The sequence below is a fragment of the Thermobia domestica genome, chromosome 3 (assembly GCF_964235325.1).
Source record: "Thermobia domestica chromosome 3, izTheDome1.hap1.1, whole genome shotgun sequence".
Lineage (NCBI taxonomy): Eukaryota > Metazoa > Arthropoda > Insecta > Zygentoma > Lepismatidae > Thermobia > Thermobia domestica.
Window position 1 is genome coordinate 282135309 of NC_137456.1, and position 20762 is coordinate 282156070.

The 20762-nt window shown below is 37.9% G+C and overlaps 1 protein-coding gene across 1 annotated transcript in view; it reads left to right on the plus strand.

Annotated features, from left to right (window-relative positions):
• Positions 1-8016: 8016 nt before the first annotated feature.
• The window catches only part of LOC145681094 (G1/S-specific cyclin-D2-like), a 45384-nt gene continuing 32638 nt past the window's right edge, over positions 8017-20762 (plus strand). Inside the window, exons 1-2 of the mRNA XM_081752488.1 lie at positions 8017-8544; positions 13084-13299. Of these exons, the coding sequence (XP_081608614.1) occupies positions 8353-8544; positions 13084-13299 (408 nt within the window). The 5' untranslated portion in view covers positions 8017-8352. The remainder of the gene's footprint in view (positions 8545-13083; positions 13300-20762) is intronic.

Consider the following 20762-nt stretch of genomic DNA (forward strand, 5'->3'; position numbering starts at 1 on the left):
GAGGGGGATGAATAAATAAAAATTAATAAAACCTAATAACTTTTGAATCCCCCAACCAATGTCGATCAAATTTTCAACATATATGAGGGTTGGGGCTTGAGTGTTTTTTATCGTTTCATTTTGACGAGCCAACCTAGGGGATGGGTGGGGGAGATATATGTAAAAAATTAAAATTAAAATGACTGCCTTTCTGACTTCATCACTCTTGAATCACCTGACCGATCTCAATCAAATTTTCAACATACAAGAGTTTAGAAGCAGGGATTACTTTAGGCTATTCGCTTTGAAGATGCAACGTCGGCGACGGGGAGGGGAAGAGAAATTTAAAAATGATCAAAGATGACCGATATTAGTGTTGAAACCATAGTTTACGGGGTCGATGAGAGAAACAGTGACACTTCTGATGCTGTTTCAATCGAAATTCAGTCATGATTGTTGGGGAGGGGGAGGGTACAACGTAGGGGAGGTTGATGAACATTTAAAAATGATCGAAAATGACTAATATTAGTGTCGAATCAATAGTTTTAGTAGTAGATGAGAGTAACAGTGACAATTCTGATGTCATTTGCGCAGTACGGAGGAGGGGGAGCTATATATAATAATAATAATAATAATAATAATAATAATAATAATAATAATAATAATAATAATAATAATAATAATAATAATAATAATAATAATCGAAAATGACCAATATTAGTGTCTAAACCATAGTTTTCGGGATAATTCAGATGAACCGTGGCATTTCCGATCCGGTTTACATCCAAAATCAGTCCCGCCACTTGGGGGAGGGGGAGAAAGAGATATATATAAAAATGATCGAAAATGGCCACTACCAGTGTCGAATCTATAGTTTTCTGGGTCGCTTAGATGAACAGTAATAGTTTCGATCCCGTTTAAATTCAAATTCAATCCCGCAACTTCGGGGAGGGGGAGGAAAAGATATTTAAAAATGATCGAAAAATGACCAATATTAGTGCTGAATCCACATTTTTTAGGATCACTGAGATGAACGGTGACAGTTCCGATGCCATGGCCCGCAACATGGGGAAGGGGGAAATATCTATCTATCTATCTAGGGTATATATATATATATATATATATATATATATATATATATATATATATATATATATATATATACAGTGGAGTATCGTTAATTCGAACTCGGATAGTTCGAAATATGGGATAATTCGAACAGAAGTCCATTCCCCTTGAAAAGTGTATTGAAAACAATAGCAAAAAATCATGGATAAATCGAACTTTTGAACCTATGTTTTGGATAATTCGAAGTAAATACAGTTGAAAATTTTTAATGTTGGACAGATGTAAACAGAGAAATACAGTTTTAACGTGTTTTCAGTTATCCAGATGCAGTCATAGGGAAGGTAATACAAAAGATAAATAGAAAATCTATGTAATGATAAAGATGAAGGTGAGTTGGGGGAGAAGTAAAGATAGAGAACGTGTGCCAATCTCATCTTGTTTCAGAATTGGTTGAAAATTTAAGATGAATTATTGACAAAGTCAACCAAATGTTATTAATATTGTATTCCATGCAATACATGAAATTCAAGATTTATTGACCGTACAAAAACAATTAAATTTAAGCAAATGAGGTTTACGACTTCGTAAAAGTGAAAACAGAATATTCAAATTGTTACTGGTGTTTAATTGTTTGGGCTACTCAATGTATGTTGTAGTGTTGTACGTAAATATATTTTCCATTGTGCACGTAGTTTGAATTATGTGGAGTCAATGTCGTTTGCTAGTTTGCGGTATTCGATCACGCAAATAATAAACTGCTTTAAAGGTAAAGTCTACACCATATGAACATGTTTTTGATACACAGTACTTTGGTTTGTTTGTTGTTATATATATGAAAATGAATGTTGTTGGATAATTGGAATTTTGGATAATTCGAAGTTTTTTCGTGTCCCCTTGGACTTCGAATTAAAGTCCACTATATATATATATATATATATATATATATATATATATATATATATATAAAATCGAAAATGACCAATATTAGTGTCGAATCCATGGTTTTCGGGGTCGCCGAGATGATCAATGATCTTTCCGATGCTATTTAATTTGATGCCATTAAAAATGAAAACAGCATATTTCGCGGGTACTAAACACATGAGATACGAAGTTGTGCATTTAAATTTTCATTCCAACCCAGCGAACCCGGTAATATATGCTAGTCTATATAGAAATATAAATAAAAATGAAAGTGACTATGTTTGTGACTTACTAACACTTGAACCACGTGATCGATCTCGATCAAATTTTCAACATGGATGAGGTTCAGACCTGAGATGGTTTCTATCATTTCACTTTGACGGTGCAACTTAGGGAAGGAGGAGGAGTAGATATATAAAAATGGTCGAAAAATGACCGACATTATTGTCGAATCCATAGTTTACGGGGTCGCTGAGATGAACAGTGACACTGCTGATGCAGTTTAAATCCAAATTCAGTCACGCAACTTAGGGTAGGGAGATATATAAAAATGATCGAAAATGACTGATATCAGATGGCGCTTCAGTAATATTAAAAAGTGACAGACTAACAGAACATATTACTATTTTTTTCTTATTTTAACCCAACGAAGCGGATAGTTGACACTAGTGTTAAAATAAAACAAAAGTCAAAACCATTACGGAATACATTATGTGCCTCTTTATGGGCATGGGCAAGTGGCTAATGCGGATGATTTCAGGTTCGATTTCCAATGAGAAAACCGTGATAAGTGATTCGGTTTCCAACACAAAATCTCGATGATGAGAAAAAACCAGCATCAGCTGCTTACATAACTCACAGAACAAGTCTTAAGTTGAACTCAAGACCCTACGCTACAAAGAGTCGCTGTTCCACTAAACGATAATGATACTCTACTTCAGGGTTTCTCAACCTGGGGTCGCGACCCCAAGAGGGATCGCGAAGGTAAACGGAAGATATAAATATAATATAGAATCTAATACCGAAAAATATTTTTAAATATTATTTTGAATTTAGTTCTGATAGGCATATTTTTTTATAAGAACAACAAAAAGTAGGTTTACTAAATGTTTTCAACAGGTGCAGAGTTATTTAAATTAAAATGAAGGAGGTACGATATGAAACTAATGAGAAGTGCGTGTTTGAAATATTAGAAAAATACAAAAGCAACAATGTGATCTAAAATACAAATGAAACAATATGACGGATCGGATTCGGTATTTGTAGTGTGAATGAACTGACCAAATTTGATTTTAATCCATTCGCTTTTAGGGAAATTACTGTATCCCTATATACAAGAAACAGATTGAAATAGACGAATATCGTGAGATCTCCGCAATAGGTATATTAAAAATCCCATACAAGCTTATTACAAACCAGAAATTATAAGGGGGTCGCTGTCAAGAGGACGTGACAAAATGGGAGTTGTGATAGGAATTATGTTGAGAACCACTACTCTACTTAAAAGAAAACATGAACTATTGAATATTTATTGTGGTCGTTTGTATAGGTTTCAGAAGTTCCTCGCAAAAATTTCCAAGAATAAAACAAAATTTGATTTTGTACTTGAATTAGTTAATAATAATAATAATAATAATAATAATAATAATAATAATAATAATAATAATAATAATAATAATAATAATCACAATACAGTAAATCTGAGATTTATGCACCCATTTTAACAAAGAGAAAATAAAATGCGTTCATTGTTGAGGAGATTAATGACAAAAACAGCTTGATAAGCCTTGGTTAATACCTTACTACAATGTGTTAGTGCATTTGTACTTGAACGACAGTGTACCCATACTCAAATATCAATGCAAGACTATTCTAATATTCTCTTTATTAGATTAGGTTTATGCAATGGAACTTCCGTCCGTCTGTCCGTTGCTGCACAAGATAACTTGAGCAAAAATAAATGTTTCACTCCTTTTTTTTTTCTTTTTCGTAAAAGACAGCTAGAACGAGTATCTTGTCTGAGTTTCTTAGTGGGGTCAACCCGTCAACGTATGGTGACTTCAATAGTGGCTATCTAAAATCCTGGTTCTGTACCTCATATATGTAAGCGACTTTATTTATTTATTTATTTTTGCAACAGTTAGCTTGAACAATTACCTTGACCTAGAGGTCTGCACGGACTGGAATTTTTTAGCCCGGGCCCGACCCAGCCCGTGACTTTATAATGTGTGGCCCGACCCGAGCCCGAAATATGTTTGAGCGTTTAGGCCTGAGCTTGTGTTATAATCAAATGTGCCCGAAATAAGCCCGAATTACAGAAAATTAATAATTAACGGAAAATTGTATTTTTATTTACAGCAATTAGGGGTCTACTTTTGCAGTTGTGCTTTAAAAGTTTTCCAGAAAGAACGGTACTATAAATATCGTTGTACAGGTTGCACAGTATATTTTACATAGTTAAGCCCGAAAAGGCCCGAGAAATATGGTTGTATACAGGCCGGTAGCCAGCCCCAAAATGTAGGGGGGGCAGGCTGAAGTTGGGGGGGCTATCCAATCTTATTCGTCACCATATTATAGTTCATTTGCAAGCCTACCGTGAAAATTTTAGAAGGGCCAGCAAAAATTTAGGTCCCCCCTAGACCCCCCTGGATAGGGCCTGGTTGTATATCTAAAAAATTCGCTGCCAGAGCCCGACCCGGGCCTGAAGTGATATATGGTTCTTAGACTTGAGTCCAGCCCGTGGGCTCGACTTGAGCCCGTGCAGACCTCTACCTTGAACGAGTTCGTTAATGGAATCAATTCGTTAACATATTAATGGATGACGACGACTTTAACGGTGGCTATCTATATTCCGTATTCAATACTTGTGAGCGATTTTCTACATTATGTTTCTTGCTTGAGAAATTTCCTCTACCGACTTCGTTAATTGAGTCAATCTGTTAATATATTAACGGATGACAATGACTTTAACGGTGTCTATTTATAGCCCATATCCCATACATGTAAGCTATTTTTTTTAAAAATTCTGATTTTGTTTTCGCAATAGATAGCTAGAGTGATTATCTTGGCCTAGTTTGTTATTGGAATCACTTCGTTAACATCACGAGTAACGGGACTTTAACGATGACTATTCCTCTCTCCTGCGTCATCACTGGTTTCAATCCTAGTCAAGTATTTCCACTGGGAATCGAACCTGGTTCACCACGCACGTTTGTCACTAGCCCACAAAGAGGCACACCAGTTCGATGTATAATTAGAACCACGACAACCTTAGGCCGGCCGCACATCGACCTGAAGCAGGACAGCCAAGCCGAGGGAGAGTGAGGCAGGAGAAGTGGAGAGATAGGCTTGAGTGTATTGGCCATGTGTGTTGGTATTTGTCTAGCACATGCTCGAGTGAATATGTAGTTCGAGGTTTTGTTACATTACTCACCGTACTGCACCTCGGCTCAGCTGTTCTGTCCTGCGGTCAATGTGTGGCCAAGTAAGCTTGTAGTGGACAACATCGTGTCGGTGTGTTTTCTCGAAGTACACCGGTTTTCCTCCACATTCTCATTCCATCGATTCTTCCATCATCATTCTCTTGCCTTGATCATGTCTCTCTTAGCTTAAAGGTTACATGGGACGTTAAACTGAAATATTTCATTTCAATGTGCGGCCTGGCGTGGGAGACCGGGGTTCGGATCCCAGGTTAAAATGTAGGTTCACGTCTCATATAGCCTCACTGCTGAACGGGACGCTAAACTCAAAATCAAATCAAATCAAAACGATGTGCGGCTGGCTTTATCGTCTTGCCTCGGTGCAGAAACACACAACGCATGTAGCTGATGTACAATAGACCAGAAAATACGTACATTAAAGATAAGTTCCTCTGGCGTAACATCCACGAGCAATCTGATTGGTTATCTGTCTGTTCTCTGAACATTTGCCGACATATGATTACTTGAATGCCATTATTCTCGCCTTACGTGATGCACCTTATGTTGTACAAGATTAATGCTTAAGACAGGTTTTACTAATTTTTCTGCAGATGCTCCAGTGCAGCTGTTATTTAGTGTACGTGGTGCAGAGTTCGAAACCCAATGACAGCAGAATTTTCGGTATTGGTTGACTGATTGATGGGGCCGCGATGGCTCAGTAGTAGAGCGTTCACCTCTAGTGCATGGGATCCTTGGTTAGATTCCAGCTTGTGCCAAGTGAACTTTGTGGTGCACAAACATCCTATACATGGGTTTTCTCGAGCTTCTTCCGTTTCCTTCCACTTCCTTCCTTCCACCATTTCATCAATTTCTCATCATCACTGTCTCCCGTAGCCTAGCCGGCATAAGTGTGGGATGTAAACCTTAAAGATTTCATTTCATTTCACTGACTGATCAACGCCTAGGCCAACGACACTAAGCTATTGAAATTTGGACAATACAGAGGGGTTGTAATTTTAGCCACATCCGGTTTTGGTAAAGTGATGCGGGTTATAATAGTAAGTTCTCTCGACATTCTGAAACCTTGACAGAAAACCGCTAATTGCTATCCAATACCATTTTGTTCTATGACAATAAATGTGTTGAAACCGGAAATGGTTTATTTGAACCTCTTCCGGTGCGAGTAGAGGGTTTATGGAGCATATAGAACCTATTCTTGGGACGCTATTGCAAAAAATCATATCTCAATGCATTTTACGGTTTAGGCTCTCTGGAATTTAGTATTAAAAGAGGAAGTAGTAGTATTAAATGTTAACCACTTTCGGTTTTGGAAGAACGTTGAGATAGCCATAGTATGTTGTCTTGAGATGCTGAATCGTTTGCAAAAATACTGGTTATCGCTATCTGCTACTGTTTTCGTTCTATGGCGATAAACGCTGAAACCGGATATGACTGATTTGAACTTTTTCCAGTTTAAATAGTTAACGGAGGAAAGAAACTAGGTAAAAACTGGGAGGATCAACCAAAATCCAGACTATGATAGGTATATCATGAGTTTACTATAAAGTTTAAAAAATATACAGGGTGGCCCGAAAGTAGGTATACAGTGCCGTACTTATCAACTCATTGATTTTTATATCATTTCTACTTGTTATCCATCAGTTAGACATAGTTTCTTTATTGTTTGTTCTCTTTACTTATATTTCAAGCCCGGAACAGCCGAAGCAAATAAACCTATAAGTTAGAATGTTATACTTGATCAATGCAGGGATGTATATCTACTTTTGGGCCACCCTGTATAAGTAATAGCTTCAATTATTTTCGTCATTCAAAAAACTCGGGGGCCTAGGCTCCGCCTCTGTTCTTAGGGCGCTGAATCGATTGTAAAAGACCGCTTCTCGGTATCTCTGATGCCTGTCTACGAATGGAATGACAAAACAGTTCTATGAGAAATTAAATGAAATCTTTAAGTTTAACGTCACACACTTATGCCGGCTAGGCTAAAGGAGACCATGATGATGAAAAATGAATGAAATGGTGGAATGAAGAATGTGGAGGAAACGAGAGAATCTCGAGAAAACCCGCTTACACGGTATTTGTCCACCACAATGTTCACTAGGCGCGAGCTGGGATTGAACCAAGGACCCCATACCAGAGGCGAACGCTCTAACTATGAGCCACCGCGGCCCCTCAGTTCTATGAAACTTCCGACATTTATGCATAGCATAATTTGGAAGTATAAAAAATCCTTAATGCCTGTTTGAACGTAAAATTTACAAAAAAGAAAAAAGGCAGTTTTGAGTACTTGAAATAGCTCGTTTATATTTTTCAACAGTAAAACAAGAAGTCTCTCCTCTCAACAAATAGCTGACTACAATTAGTGATTGTTACTTCACACGATATACTCTACAGAATGCTTTACGTATTAATCACTAAGAATGTCATTCTTAAACGAATAAGATTATGCTACTAATCCACGAATTATTCTTTTCTCCGATGATATTCCTTTCTTTTACATACACACTTATTTGCAGCAGCGCCAAAACCAACTAGTTGTCAACACTGCTTGTTATGATGTCTATTTCTCGCTAGAGGACTCTGTGTACTAGCAGCTGATTTGACGAGAACTCACTGGCGAGGAGAGTGGCAGACGTAGACTTTGTTTCTGTCGCGCTTGCTGGTTCATTCTGGCACGAACTGATGCCAGGGAAGGAGCTTGTGTTTGCGAGTGTCAGCTGATTTTCACTCAGCTGTGTCATTGCGACATTGAAGTTACTTTCACTACTTAATGAAATATTAAAGGATCACTACGATTTATTTATTACTATTTACAACACTGGATTATTCTAAATTGTCGATGTAATTTAAGTAGAATAGTAGTTACGTATATTTTTCTTGTGTTAGAAATTTATTAGTGAAAATAGAATATTCAATATTCGAACTTCGCTATACGATTTCGACGAAGATGAACCTATATTGTTGCGAAACCGAATTCGAATGCAGAGCTTACCAGGACCCAGTATTGTTAAATGAACGTGTATTACAGAACTTACTAAGGACGGAGGACCGATATATGCCGTCTAGTTCTTATTTTAAATGTGTTCAAAAAGAATTAACGCCGCAGATGAGGAAGATCGTAGCGGAATGGATGCTGGAGGTACGTTCATTGTTTTAATTAACATTGTTTTACTTCCCAAAAATTTATGATAGCAGTAGACTATATTGTTATGAGTTTGTATTTATAGAGGGCTGTAACACTTGTTTGAATTGCTATTCTGACACTTTGTCAACATTGAGGGGCATGTCGTCTTAATGGCACAGGACTGTGCGCCCTGGTTCGACCCTGCATAATATTGAATACTGTGTTTTAGTGTTATTCTGTTGTTCCACCAGTTCTTACAATTATTTTGTATTTGTCGACAGTATTCCCTCCCCCTAGCCTGTTAATTTATTTTCATTGTCACTCGAAATTGAAAATTTTATATATACCTGCATAACACAACATAGTTCTGACAGTTTTGCTAATGTGTTTATTACCTATAGGAACAAGTTATTCCATTAACGAATTCCTCCCATGATTTGTTTCTTACATGACAGTAATAAAGTTTAGAACAAGGGCGAACAGTGTTTGACACTTTATTAGAGAATATTGCAAAGCTGTGAAATTTAGGAAAGAAAACATTATCCTACAATTTTTAATTGTCATAAAATTATTCTACGAGAACACGTATTTTCTTCTTCCAGTAATTTTCATGTATGTACTGAAATCTAAAACCGTTCGCTCGTTTTAAGTTCATGCGTTAGTCATTTTGTAGAAGAGGCTAAACCCTTACACATACCATACCCGAGCGTCTAATTATTCGACCACTTAGGAAACGCTTCTACTCGCCTTTCTAAGTGTAGTAAGAGTGTCCCCGCGTAGAGTAGTCGCTACCGCTCTCGCCTTTGGTGCGAGTGGTCCCGAGTTCGATTCTTGGTGGTGACACTAGGTCGAAAAAGTGTGAAATCTTTTTCAGCCCAGCTATCCTGAGTGAAGCTTTCCTCATTCACACCAGGCAAATGCCAGGATGGTACCTAACATACAGGTCCCAAGGCCGCTTTCTTCCTTTCCGAATCCTTCCTTCGTTGCATTTCCTTGGATATTGTGATCGCCGAGGGACGTCATCCCTCATACGTGACGGGCTAACATGGTCATATATGTTACAAGTCCAAAAATCTAAATTCTAAAGTGTGGTAGAGGAGTTTGGATCACTCTGAATGAAGTCTATTTCGTACTAAGAAGACATACAACATATAGGTCAGTACTTGGTAACAGAACATCACAGCAGTGGCGTAATTAAAGGCTTGGGGGCCCTCCCGCAGACAGCGTGGAGCGGGGCCCCTTCTCTACGTCCAACCACATTTTGGAGCCCCCTGATAGCTTGAGGTCCCCCCGCAATACGGGGTCTGCGGAGCCCTTATTTACGCCCCCTCTGTCAGTAAAATTGATCCCCAACTCGTTTATGTCAGCCTTTGCCTTTTTTTTTTTCGTAACATGATGCCACTGCTCCCAGAAGGGAAGGTTAGTAGCTGGGTTAGTTTCTTTCTGTACTTAAGTTTATACATTTAGTTTACACAGTATTGCAGAGCGAGCGTTAGCGAGTGAAGGCGGGTTAGAGACCCGCAGGGCACGTTGTTTTCTGTCTATTACTGCTCAATGGGAAGGGGGACCAGTGATGTAGAATCTTGCCCTCCCAGAACACATCTTACTTAGCATTGTTGCTGGATCTTGGGAATTGGCGAGTAAGTTATTGATTTCAATTCATCTTTATTTTCGTGTTAAATGTAAGATTTTAAAATGTGACAAATTTCAGGAGAAATCGAGTCTTTGTTGGCGAGCTGATTACATGTAATAGGCCTATACAGTTTGCAGTAATTTTTCTTTCTCGTTCAAGTGGGTAACAATGCCCTGTTTTTCACTTCTCCCATTAGAATTTATTATTGACAACAGAACTATTTTATCACCTACATTTGTTTACTTCGCTCTGGAAATATATTTTAATGACCAGCCATTGATTTTATCATATAGTGATTTATTTTCTTCGTAACGTTTTTGTGTGATTAACTTATTTGATTTAGGGCATTTGTGCCATATCGCCGGACCACTTTGAAAACTGAAAAAGAGCACAAAAGTGTATTGCATTCGGTTATATTTTGTTGGATTAAATTAAGTTACGCTAGATTACGCTACATTAGGCGTGCAGTATTACTTTAATACGGATCCATAGTCCGCGAAATAGTCCATCCGCCTCCACATACAGTGCCGCTAACAGCAACCACGGAGAAAGTAAGCTACCTCAGAGAAAATATTTTTTCTGTGCAGCAACAAATACAGCCAGTTTCTTAACTTTTACTATTCCCCTTACCTCCCTTGTACTCATTCTTTTTCACAAACTTAAATAAATTCTCCAATTGACCCGGTAAATTTCCTAAAATTGGTCCGGCTATACGGCACTTAACCGTGATTTAGTATTGCCTGAAATATTGGTTGCCGTGCATTATTTATTATGTACGGTACTTAACGCTTATTGTATACGGTGTTAATAGTATGGCCTCATCAAAAGTACTCGCTGTATTCTCGAGGAGGCCTTTGTTGGTCGCAGCTATTGTAGTTTGGTATACGGGCTATGCAACGAAGCCGGTAGGATTGCCAAGAATGCCCGTCATCGATTGTTAGATAAAAATCGCTCCTTCAGTTTTGTGTTACGAAGTCATCCCACGATTATGTTGAGTTCGACGGTGTTGATGATGATTAGGAAAGTGGGAGAAACAAGAAAGAAAAAAAAAAAAACGAGAAAACCCACGTACATAGTATTTATGTGATACAAAGCCCATTGGGATGAACTGGTATCGAGCCCCACGGACCATGGGTGAGCGCTGTACCATCGCGCTAAAGGAAAACCATCTTCAGGTGCAATGTGCTGCATAAAAATGGATTCTTTAATATTTACGCTCCACGTATGCCTGTAGTAGACCAACGGATGCGGTCCAGGCAAGAATTGTAGTAAGAGTTTGCACCACGTTAAATCTTGGGGGGGGGGGGGGCGATACCACCATATAGTTAATTTGCTAGCCTACCGTGAAACCTTTAGGGGGCGACTCCCCAGATCCCCCTGGATACGGGCCTGGTACTAATTGTAAGGGGGTAATTATAGAATTGGAAGCATATCAATGTAGAATAGTAATTTCTGAGGGATTTATAATATGATACGTGTCACAAGGAAACTTGTAGTGATGTGGTTTGTCTGTTGATAATTTTGTTTTGCGATCCGCTTTGCTGTGCAGAAGACACAGTTCCTGATTGTAGATTTGTTGTGTATGTACTTCTGTAATTCACGAACGAATAAATTGAGAACTGTCTTCAATCATGTTTGTCGGTTTGGTAATTGTAGTGTAGATAAAAAAATATCATCTGAGCAAAGTCTGTTTGATACGGTGTAGTAAACATGTTTTCTCGCATGTTCTCGAATAGACGTTTGATGACACTGTTTTGATAGGAGTAATCCCGCCAAGCCAGGCGCATATGTTGGATTATATGTAGTTAGTGCATTGGGACCCCATGGTAGTTATTTCTGGATTTTTACGTCGAAATGCGCTGCCCCTTAATTCGCGTGGTTGGCCAATTACTGCAATGATAGGATAGACATTCGAAATGTCGCTCGAACCGATTGATCTCGTATGATGGGCAGCGCACCTACCAACTGTAACTCAAGCTGGGCCGTTGTTCGGAGTCTACATCGTTCATAACCTTTTGTCATCATTGTTACATCTTTGTTCTTTCTTTTTCTTCTTTTTTGTCGCTAGTTTCGTTAACATTCATTTGTATTTTATCTAATACCTAGATCAGATTGGAATACGTAAAGATTAAAATCTTTAGTTTAACGTCCAAACTTAAATATGATAGTACGTAGTACGTAGCTTAATCATGATATTTGCTAGGGAAAGAATTGCATGTGAAGAGTGGGAAGAAAAGCGAAAATTTCAATAAAACTCATGGCGCACCAGGCCGGTAGCCAGACCAAAAATGTAGGGGGAGCGATCCAACAATATTATAGTTCATCACCATATTATAGTTTATTTGCAAGCTTACTGTGAAATTTTTAGAGGGGCCCGGCCCCCAGACCCCCTGGATACGGGCCTGTGGCGCACCGGAGTTGAGAGCTATATTGTCTTCCTGTCACCCGATCCTCAAGCTCGCGGAGCGCGGGTCACAATTGAAGATCAGTAGCCCAAGTTCGAGCGAATCCGCATTGATATTGGTGAGCGGGAGCACTATGAAGGGTAGTGAAGCATAATTGCATGGAGCCAGGCCGGTGCACAAGTAATATTCCTTGCGTTGTGAGTGCTAATTAATGTAAATTTCAGATCGTTATAAGGATGAGTTATCAAACCTAACATACTTGTAAAGATAGTGCAATGTATGGATAATAATAATAATAATATATTAGGATGCATTTAGTTTTGAACTTTATATAACACATTTCGGACTTAAAAAAAATAGGTCAATGCTTTGTGGCGACTTTTTAGAACTATATTCAAGTAAGACGGTGTAAATCTGGAAGTAGTGTGATTGAGTTTTTTTTTTTTTTAAGCTGATATAATATTATAGAGGGTAAATTACGTAATTTTAATTTTTTTCTTTCTTTTCGTTTGACAGGTGTGTGAAGAGCAGAAATGCCAGGACGAAGTATTCCCTTTAGCAATGAACTATGTGGACAGATTTCTTAGTGTGTGTCCAATTCGTAAAACTCAGCTGCAGTTGCTGGGAACGGCATGCTTATTGCTAAGCTCGAAATTAAGGGAAACAAGACCGTTAAGTGCAGAAACTCTCGTATATTACACAGACAATAGTATAACTCTGAACGATTTGTGGGTAAGTTATCGCTCAGTTATGATCAGTGATTTATTTTAGAAAAAAAAAATCAGCTTCTTCTCCTTGTCCTTTTTTTTTTTTAACTTTCTCTGTGTTTTGTTAAGAAGGAAATCGTGGAGTGTGTTGTTTTATATGACGAGATCATTGTTTATAGTGCAAGTGACTTGACTGTTGTCCAAGAAATAGGTATGTATTAATTTCACTATATTTATGCTTTATTTTTCATGTTTGTCGTGAAGAATATGCGTACTCGATTATATTGCGTTATATTCTTTAAATTCGTTAATTTCAGGTTTCATTTACTGTAAGCTGACCAAATGTGCAATTTAAACATTTTGTTTGAAACAGTAGATAATTCTAGCTTTCCTATGTAATGAAACTATTATTTTGATCACATATCTGCTGGGCCAGGTGAATATGGCTGCCAGCAGGCCCGCAACCAGACACAGAAGTTTGGGGGGGGGGGGAAGTCATTAAAAATTCTCTTACAAATATTTAAATTGTGATTTTTGTATTAATAATGGCATTTTGGATTGGGGTCTGAAGGGGCCATGAAAAGTTTAGGGGGCAGGCCCCCTTGCCCCTCTAGTTGCGGGCCTGTCTTCACTATTACACTGTGAGACCACTAGTGAAACATTTTCTATGAAGGGGGCGCGGTGGCGCAGAAATAGAGCGTTCATCTCTGGTGTATGGGGTCCTTGGTTCGATCCCAGCTCGCGCCAAGTGGGCTTTGTGGTGGTCAAATACCATGTTCTCCCGTTCCCTTCCATTTTCTTCCTTCCACAATTTCATTAATTTCTGATCATCACCGTCTCCTTTAGCCTAGCCGGCACAACTGTGGGACGTAAACTTTTCATTTCATTTTTTCCCTTGTTTAGATGTAAAATTTTGGATAAGATACCGTATTAGCTTAAAGTTTTACTAGATTGTCTTAAGCCGGAATCTGAAAAAAATATAGGTAGTGACAATTTGAGTATGAGAAAAAATACATTTGGGGAAGTAACTGAACAATCCAGGGGCAAAATAGGGTAACTTCTCGTGCTCAGTCTTGATCATGCTGCTATCTTCTTTATTTGAAAGTATTATACTTTCGGATCATGTTCTTGGTATCTGATATTGGCAATATTGACGTTCGTACATTCAAAATTCAAAAAAGTGAGTTGTTACATTTTCAAATTCAAATTATGCTCTTCTAAATTCTGTGATACAGGACTCCCCCCCCCCCCCCCGTTTTCTTGCATCTCTAGTTTCCTGCACTGAATTATAATTGCAGGAATAATAACGTCAAAGAATAGTATATGATATCCTAGTGTTTTCTTTCTGGAATGTTTTGAGAAATAAGGCCCAACGTGTACCCGCCAAAATTTTTGGCGCCATTATTATCTGTCTCCTCCGTTACCGCCATTTGTACAGTGACCAGTAAAGGTTTTATCTAGTTTCTAAATATATTTTCAGATTATTACAAACATATTATATGATTGAATTATTGTTTTTCAGAGTTTAATTTTATTTTTGTTACCGCTTTAAGATTTTAATGTGCTCCGAGTGATTTTTTAAATTTTTTATTTATTTTTTTATTTTTTAATACGAAGATGGTTTCGGTATTGTAAGGTGTAGGGCAGGATGTACAATATTTGGAGATTGATCCAGTATCTTGATCTCTCGAGTTGATTCACATACATTAACGATTTTTACAGTTAACTTTTCTCCAAGTCGTAGGCCGTATGAATAAGTATGAAAATGCTACTGAAGCTCTCGCACCAAGTGAGCTTTGTGGTGGGCAAACACCGTGTGCGTGGGTTTTCTCGGGGTTCTCCCGTTTCCTCCCACTTTCTTCATTCCACCATTTCATTCATTTCTCATCATCGTCGTCTCCTTTAGCCTAGCCGGCATAAGCGTGGGACGTAATGCTTAAAGATTTAACTTTGCTATTAAAGCTTTCAGTAATGTACAGAGAATTTCATCGGGGAGGTGTGTCTATGTGTCAGGGGTGGATTCAGGGAGGGGGCGATCGTCCCCCAGAAGAGGAAACTCTTTATTTTATATATATATATATATATATATATATATAAACCCCATCCCAAAGTTTGGAGCCCTTAGAAGTAGCAATATGACAACCCCCTCCAGAAGTCTGTCCTGGGTCCGCCCCTGGTATGCGTGGAGGGTGTGTGTTCAAGTACGGTAGTCACTCATGTCCCTTCAAAACAAGTGTCATTTTTTGTATATATATATATATATATATATATATCTTAGTATAGTAAATGCTTTTTTTCCCTTAATATTTTACTCAGGGGTAACCCCCTAAGCCCCTTGTGTGCGCCGTTTGACTTTTTTTTTTTTTTTAAGGTAAAATTGAAAATTGGTTCGGACGTTGAATATTATGAAATCTAGTAACTTTGAATTCAAATGCTACAATTAAATTATTTACGAATGCAAGCTTAATGTAAAAAATATTGAATAATAGCAAGATTGTTTGACCTATAGATATTTTAAATTTTTAAAGGCATGTACTAGGCCATACTATATGCAAATTCAATGCTGAATGGCGTAAGCAGTGCTTTGTGGTATACAGGATCCTGTTACTAATTTTTGCATGGTTATTTGAAAAGTGACCTGCCTTTGTGAAGACTTCTCTTTCAACCCGTAAGTGGATTAGGCGTAAAGCCATAGCAATTTGTTAGAATGTCAGTATCTCTCTTCATAGGAAGTCTTTCAATTCACAGAGATAAGTGCAGTACTTGTGTTCAGTAGATGGCTGCTTTTCGGTGAGATGTGGTATATTGATGAAGAGAGAGTAAGTATATGCCGACGACGGTACATTGTAGAAGTCAGGTTTTAGATGGACAAGACTCGGATGGCTGATAAGTCATAATGTTGCAGTCTTTCTTTGGGCTCTAGAATATGCAGTTGTATATGTATATTACCTTGTAAACTACAGTCTCGTTCCCTCAAGTGATTTGCATATGTATTCCTCATACTGAAGGATCTTCATTTTTATATGTATGTAAATGGTTCTAATACCTTGTTTACATTGCTATTTCTCAATCTAATAGCTCCTCTTTGCGAGTGCATTTGTCAAAATCTGTCTCTTATGAAGACCGGTAGCACATGTTTGAAAGTGCTAATCTCATTTAGTGCTTGTGATTTTATTGACTAATAACGTGAATTACGGTATTTTGTATTAAGTTGTTCCGCTTTCTTCCATCTTTCTTTTAAATTGATTATTTACGCATCATATAATTGTCCCGAGTTTGAGTACAAGCGCGGGTGAGTAATAATCGACAGAGGCATACCATTTAGAACGTAATTGTATGAACGTATCCTTAAGCGATTTGCTTTTTTTTTTCTTTAATAACTTCCATGACAGTTTTCTTTGTATCAAAATAGACCAGCCAGTCTTTAAGAAAAAAAAAAAAAAAAAACTCTAATCATTAAAATCGACTCATTAATTTGAAAATTATTGGAGAAAGTAACTTTCGTAAAATTATTTTGTTTTGAATAAGTTCTAAATTCTTAGGTACTAAATTATAGCGACATAACGTTTTTCGGGGACCTCGGCTCGATAAACAGGAGGCACGATCACTGATGTATACGGAGGGGGGGGGGGTCAGCAAGATATTATGGAAAATATACACATTTTTTTTAATGTTAAGAAATACACAAATCACACTTGTCCTATAGAAAATGACATTCATTGCTTAAACACCCTCCCTTCGAAAGTTTGGATACTCCACTGACAAGTAAAGGGGTCCAAATGGATGAATCGAATTGCGGGATGAGACATAGTGCGCCTGATAGAGGATGTGAAAATAGGTGTATGTTCAAAGTTATAGCGGTTGAGCGCCATAAGAAACAGAGGGGGTCAAAATTGGTGGGAGAAGGAGGGCTATGCTATGTTATTGAAATACATCAAATAAACCGTTGAATCCTGAAATAGTGATAGACAATGCAAACGGTGGCAGTTTCACATATTGGCGAAAGAAAAATAGGCAGAGTAGATCACGAACCTCCGTCACCATTTTGATTTCTGTGATATTTTTTGAAATTGAAAGGTAGTCATCTGATATATGTATCAATTAGGGGCAGAATGTTCTCAAAAAGTCAATTATGAGCTTTAGTGATCGTTATCTTTATTTATTTGGAAGATTTAGAATCGGCTTTATAGTTATTTACGAAAACTTAGGAGAGTGATACTCTATGTTGAAAGTTTGGATTATCACGAGAACACATGTGAGTTCTACAAGTCAAGAAAACTAAGCGTGAAATTTGATATCGAACAGTGAAATTTGGTTATACAGTAATAATAATATACGACTTGGATATCAAATTCACTGTTTGCAAATTCCGTTTGCATTGTCTATATTTTACTATTTTAACGATTCAGCAGTTTATTTGATGTATTTCTGTAACATAGCATAGCCCTTTTCCCACCAACTTTGACCTCCCTTCCCCTCTGTTTCTTATGGCTCTCAGCCGCTATAACTTTGCACATACGCATATTTTCACATCCTCTATCAGGCGCACTATGTCTCATCCCGCAAATCGATTCATCCATTTGGGCCCTTTACTTGTGAGCATACAAAATTTTTAAGGTGCTATACCATTTTTGTTTCTATGCACAGTACCTCAGTTGTAGAGTTCTCACCTCTAGTATGTGGGGTCCCTAGTTCAATCCCGCCAAATAACTTTGTAGTTGACAGCGTCGTGTGTGTCCGTGGGTTTTCTCAGGGTACTTCCGTTTTCTCCCACATAATTTCCACCAATTCTTCTATCATTCACTTGATGTAATGATCCGTCTTTCTTAGCCTAACAGGCATAAGTGTGCGACGTTAAACCGGAATTTTTTTCTAAGCCCATTAGTTTATAAAGAACTTTATTTCTTTTCTCAATACGGGTGTTTTTAATGGTTTGATTTTAGTGGTTTCTTCAAATCTGGTTTATTGTTTTTATTATTATTAAATTTAGTGTTACCAACGAGACGACTTAGAATTTTCGTGACTGGATTCGTACGAGAATTCAAACAAATACGACACGTCAACTCTTGTCTCGTAGGCAAACCTCTATAAAGTTGGACTCGATGATGAATGATTTTAATTTTCGTAAAAAGTCTTAGTTGAAGTAATACAGTGGACTCACGGGTTACGGATCCCTTGGTTCATAGATAAATCGGTTTACGAAACCTATTTTGTAAACAGTTTTCCGCCCGGTTTACCAAAATAATATTTCAGGGCACGAACGCGCGCGCACACATGTGTCCACTCAGGCGCGCACACAGAAATTTTTTATTAGGAGGGGTCCAATGTTTGGAGGGGGCCCAATACTACAAGCCACTGCATCTATGTAGTATTGAATGGGTATTATTCTGCACCAGAAAAGACGATAAGAAATTGTAAAATATTTTTACGTATGTTTTCAGAAAAAAATATATAGGACTAGATTGTTTTACCTAGGTATAAGACAAAAAGTACAGATGTGTAAGATCAAATTTACATGCTACTGAAATGATTTCCCTGTTAAATAAGCATAGTTTTATTGAAAAAAAAATTACAAATGTGTGTGAAGGAAGTTTTTTTTTTTTAAGGGGGGGGGGGCTTTAAAGTAGACAGTATTGAGCTCAATACCCTGGTTCGGATTCCACTTTAAACTGCAGATCCACGTTTCATATAGCCTCGGTTCTAAAAAAGTAACGCTAAACACCAATTAATCAAAAAGTCCCGACCAACTTTTTAAAATTTGAATCTGTATTTTCCCAATTACAAACGAAACACGCAATTTTGTTCACGAGAGAAGTCCTTCTGTAGACCTACATATAATTAAAATGAATGTATTCTAATATAGGTGGCTCTTGGCGTTTGTTGATTTTGTGTATTGCTAGATTTACATCTCAGTGACAAATATGTTTGTAACGTTTATAAGTGTAGATTCACATGTTGCAACTTGCTGCATTACTTTCTTTTTTTAATGTACGTATTCAATCAGCACTTTCTGATCTCTACTCTTTTGTATCCGTTGCAGTTAGCAACATGTGATCGAAGTTAGTGTGTTTACAAATAGCGTAACAGTTCTTGGGAGGGATTTGGTAGGCGAGCAAAATTACGACTATAGCTTACTGGTATTGGGTACTTCACATTCCAAAGTAATTACTGTGATCGGCCGCTCGTTTCATTTCTTTTGTTAAAGAAAGAGTTGGAGGGAGAGAGAGAGAGAAAAAAAAGGGCACACGGATGTTTGTTTCTGTGCCAGGATAAAACTTGTGTGCTAAGAGACCGCCATGGAATTGGTCTGAGCGGAGTAGGTTGGGTTAGGATGAGGATTGGCTTACCACTACCAACCAAACAACACAACGTGATTATTTTCCACCGAGCCGAGATACATGAGAAATCTTGAATGTGCGCCAGTGTGGGCGGCCGGCCTTTATCCTTAACGTGTTTGACTGCGAATTACTTTTGGATATGGCTTCGTACTGATGCCGTCAAGCACTCCTTCCATTGCTGAGACTAGTATGCAAAAAGAAGAGAACAAACAGAGGCAATAATCCGCAGCTGGAAGGATCAAGTGCCAGCAAACACTCGTTTCGTTAGCCATAACAATGCACTGCAACAGGCGTCTGCAGTAATAGGAGGCCCCATTCATATATATTTCTGTTTCACTGCGTAATAATCTAAGACATTCCAATGGCTGTATACCACGAAATAACATACACATATATCTGAATACATATGTGTATGCTTGATCACTTTGCTGTGTGTCCTATCCGTCAATTGTGGTTGATAATCGGGGAGCACAAAATAAGTACATTAAATTGTTGATGAGATTTAGTAGGAGGCAAATGGGATCATATATGCGGCGTGTTCCGCGGCTAATGGTGCAATTCTTTCTATCGGTACATTAAAATTGGTTCTTGTTTAATTATTATGGGGGAAAGCTATCAATGCTTTCTTTACTGTGGTTAATAATCAGTTGATATGTTACTCCTTTGTGGCACATGTTCCGAAGACCAAACAAAGGGAAGAAGGCAGTTGGATTAACCAGAGGCGCAAAACTTAAAAATTGTTGCGGAGTTCAGAAAACATTTAAGTTCTTAAAGTTAAGAAGTTTTAAATTTAGGTTCATTCATTTTAAGGAGTCCTGTTCTGATTCCGGTCTAATGTCAGTATCGTAGGCAAATAAATACTGGTATTCTTATTCCCGGAGTGTGCCCGGTTTATTTATTTATATATTATTTACTGTGTGTGGTCTCTCTGCACAGTTTGGTTCAGTTAACCACCAGTAACTGGAGTGCCCAGCTAGTAATCATAAGAGTAAAGATTATTTATTTTTATTGCGGATGGATTGGAATTAAATGAGCCCGTTTCAACAACAAGGCTATTATATGATCCGTGGGCCTACATGCAGTTCAAGATGGAATCCGAACCACTGTAATGGATTCAGTGTTCCTCCATAGGGAATCCAAGGCCCTCACA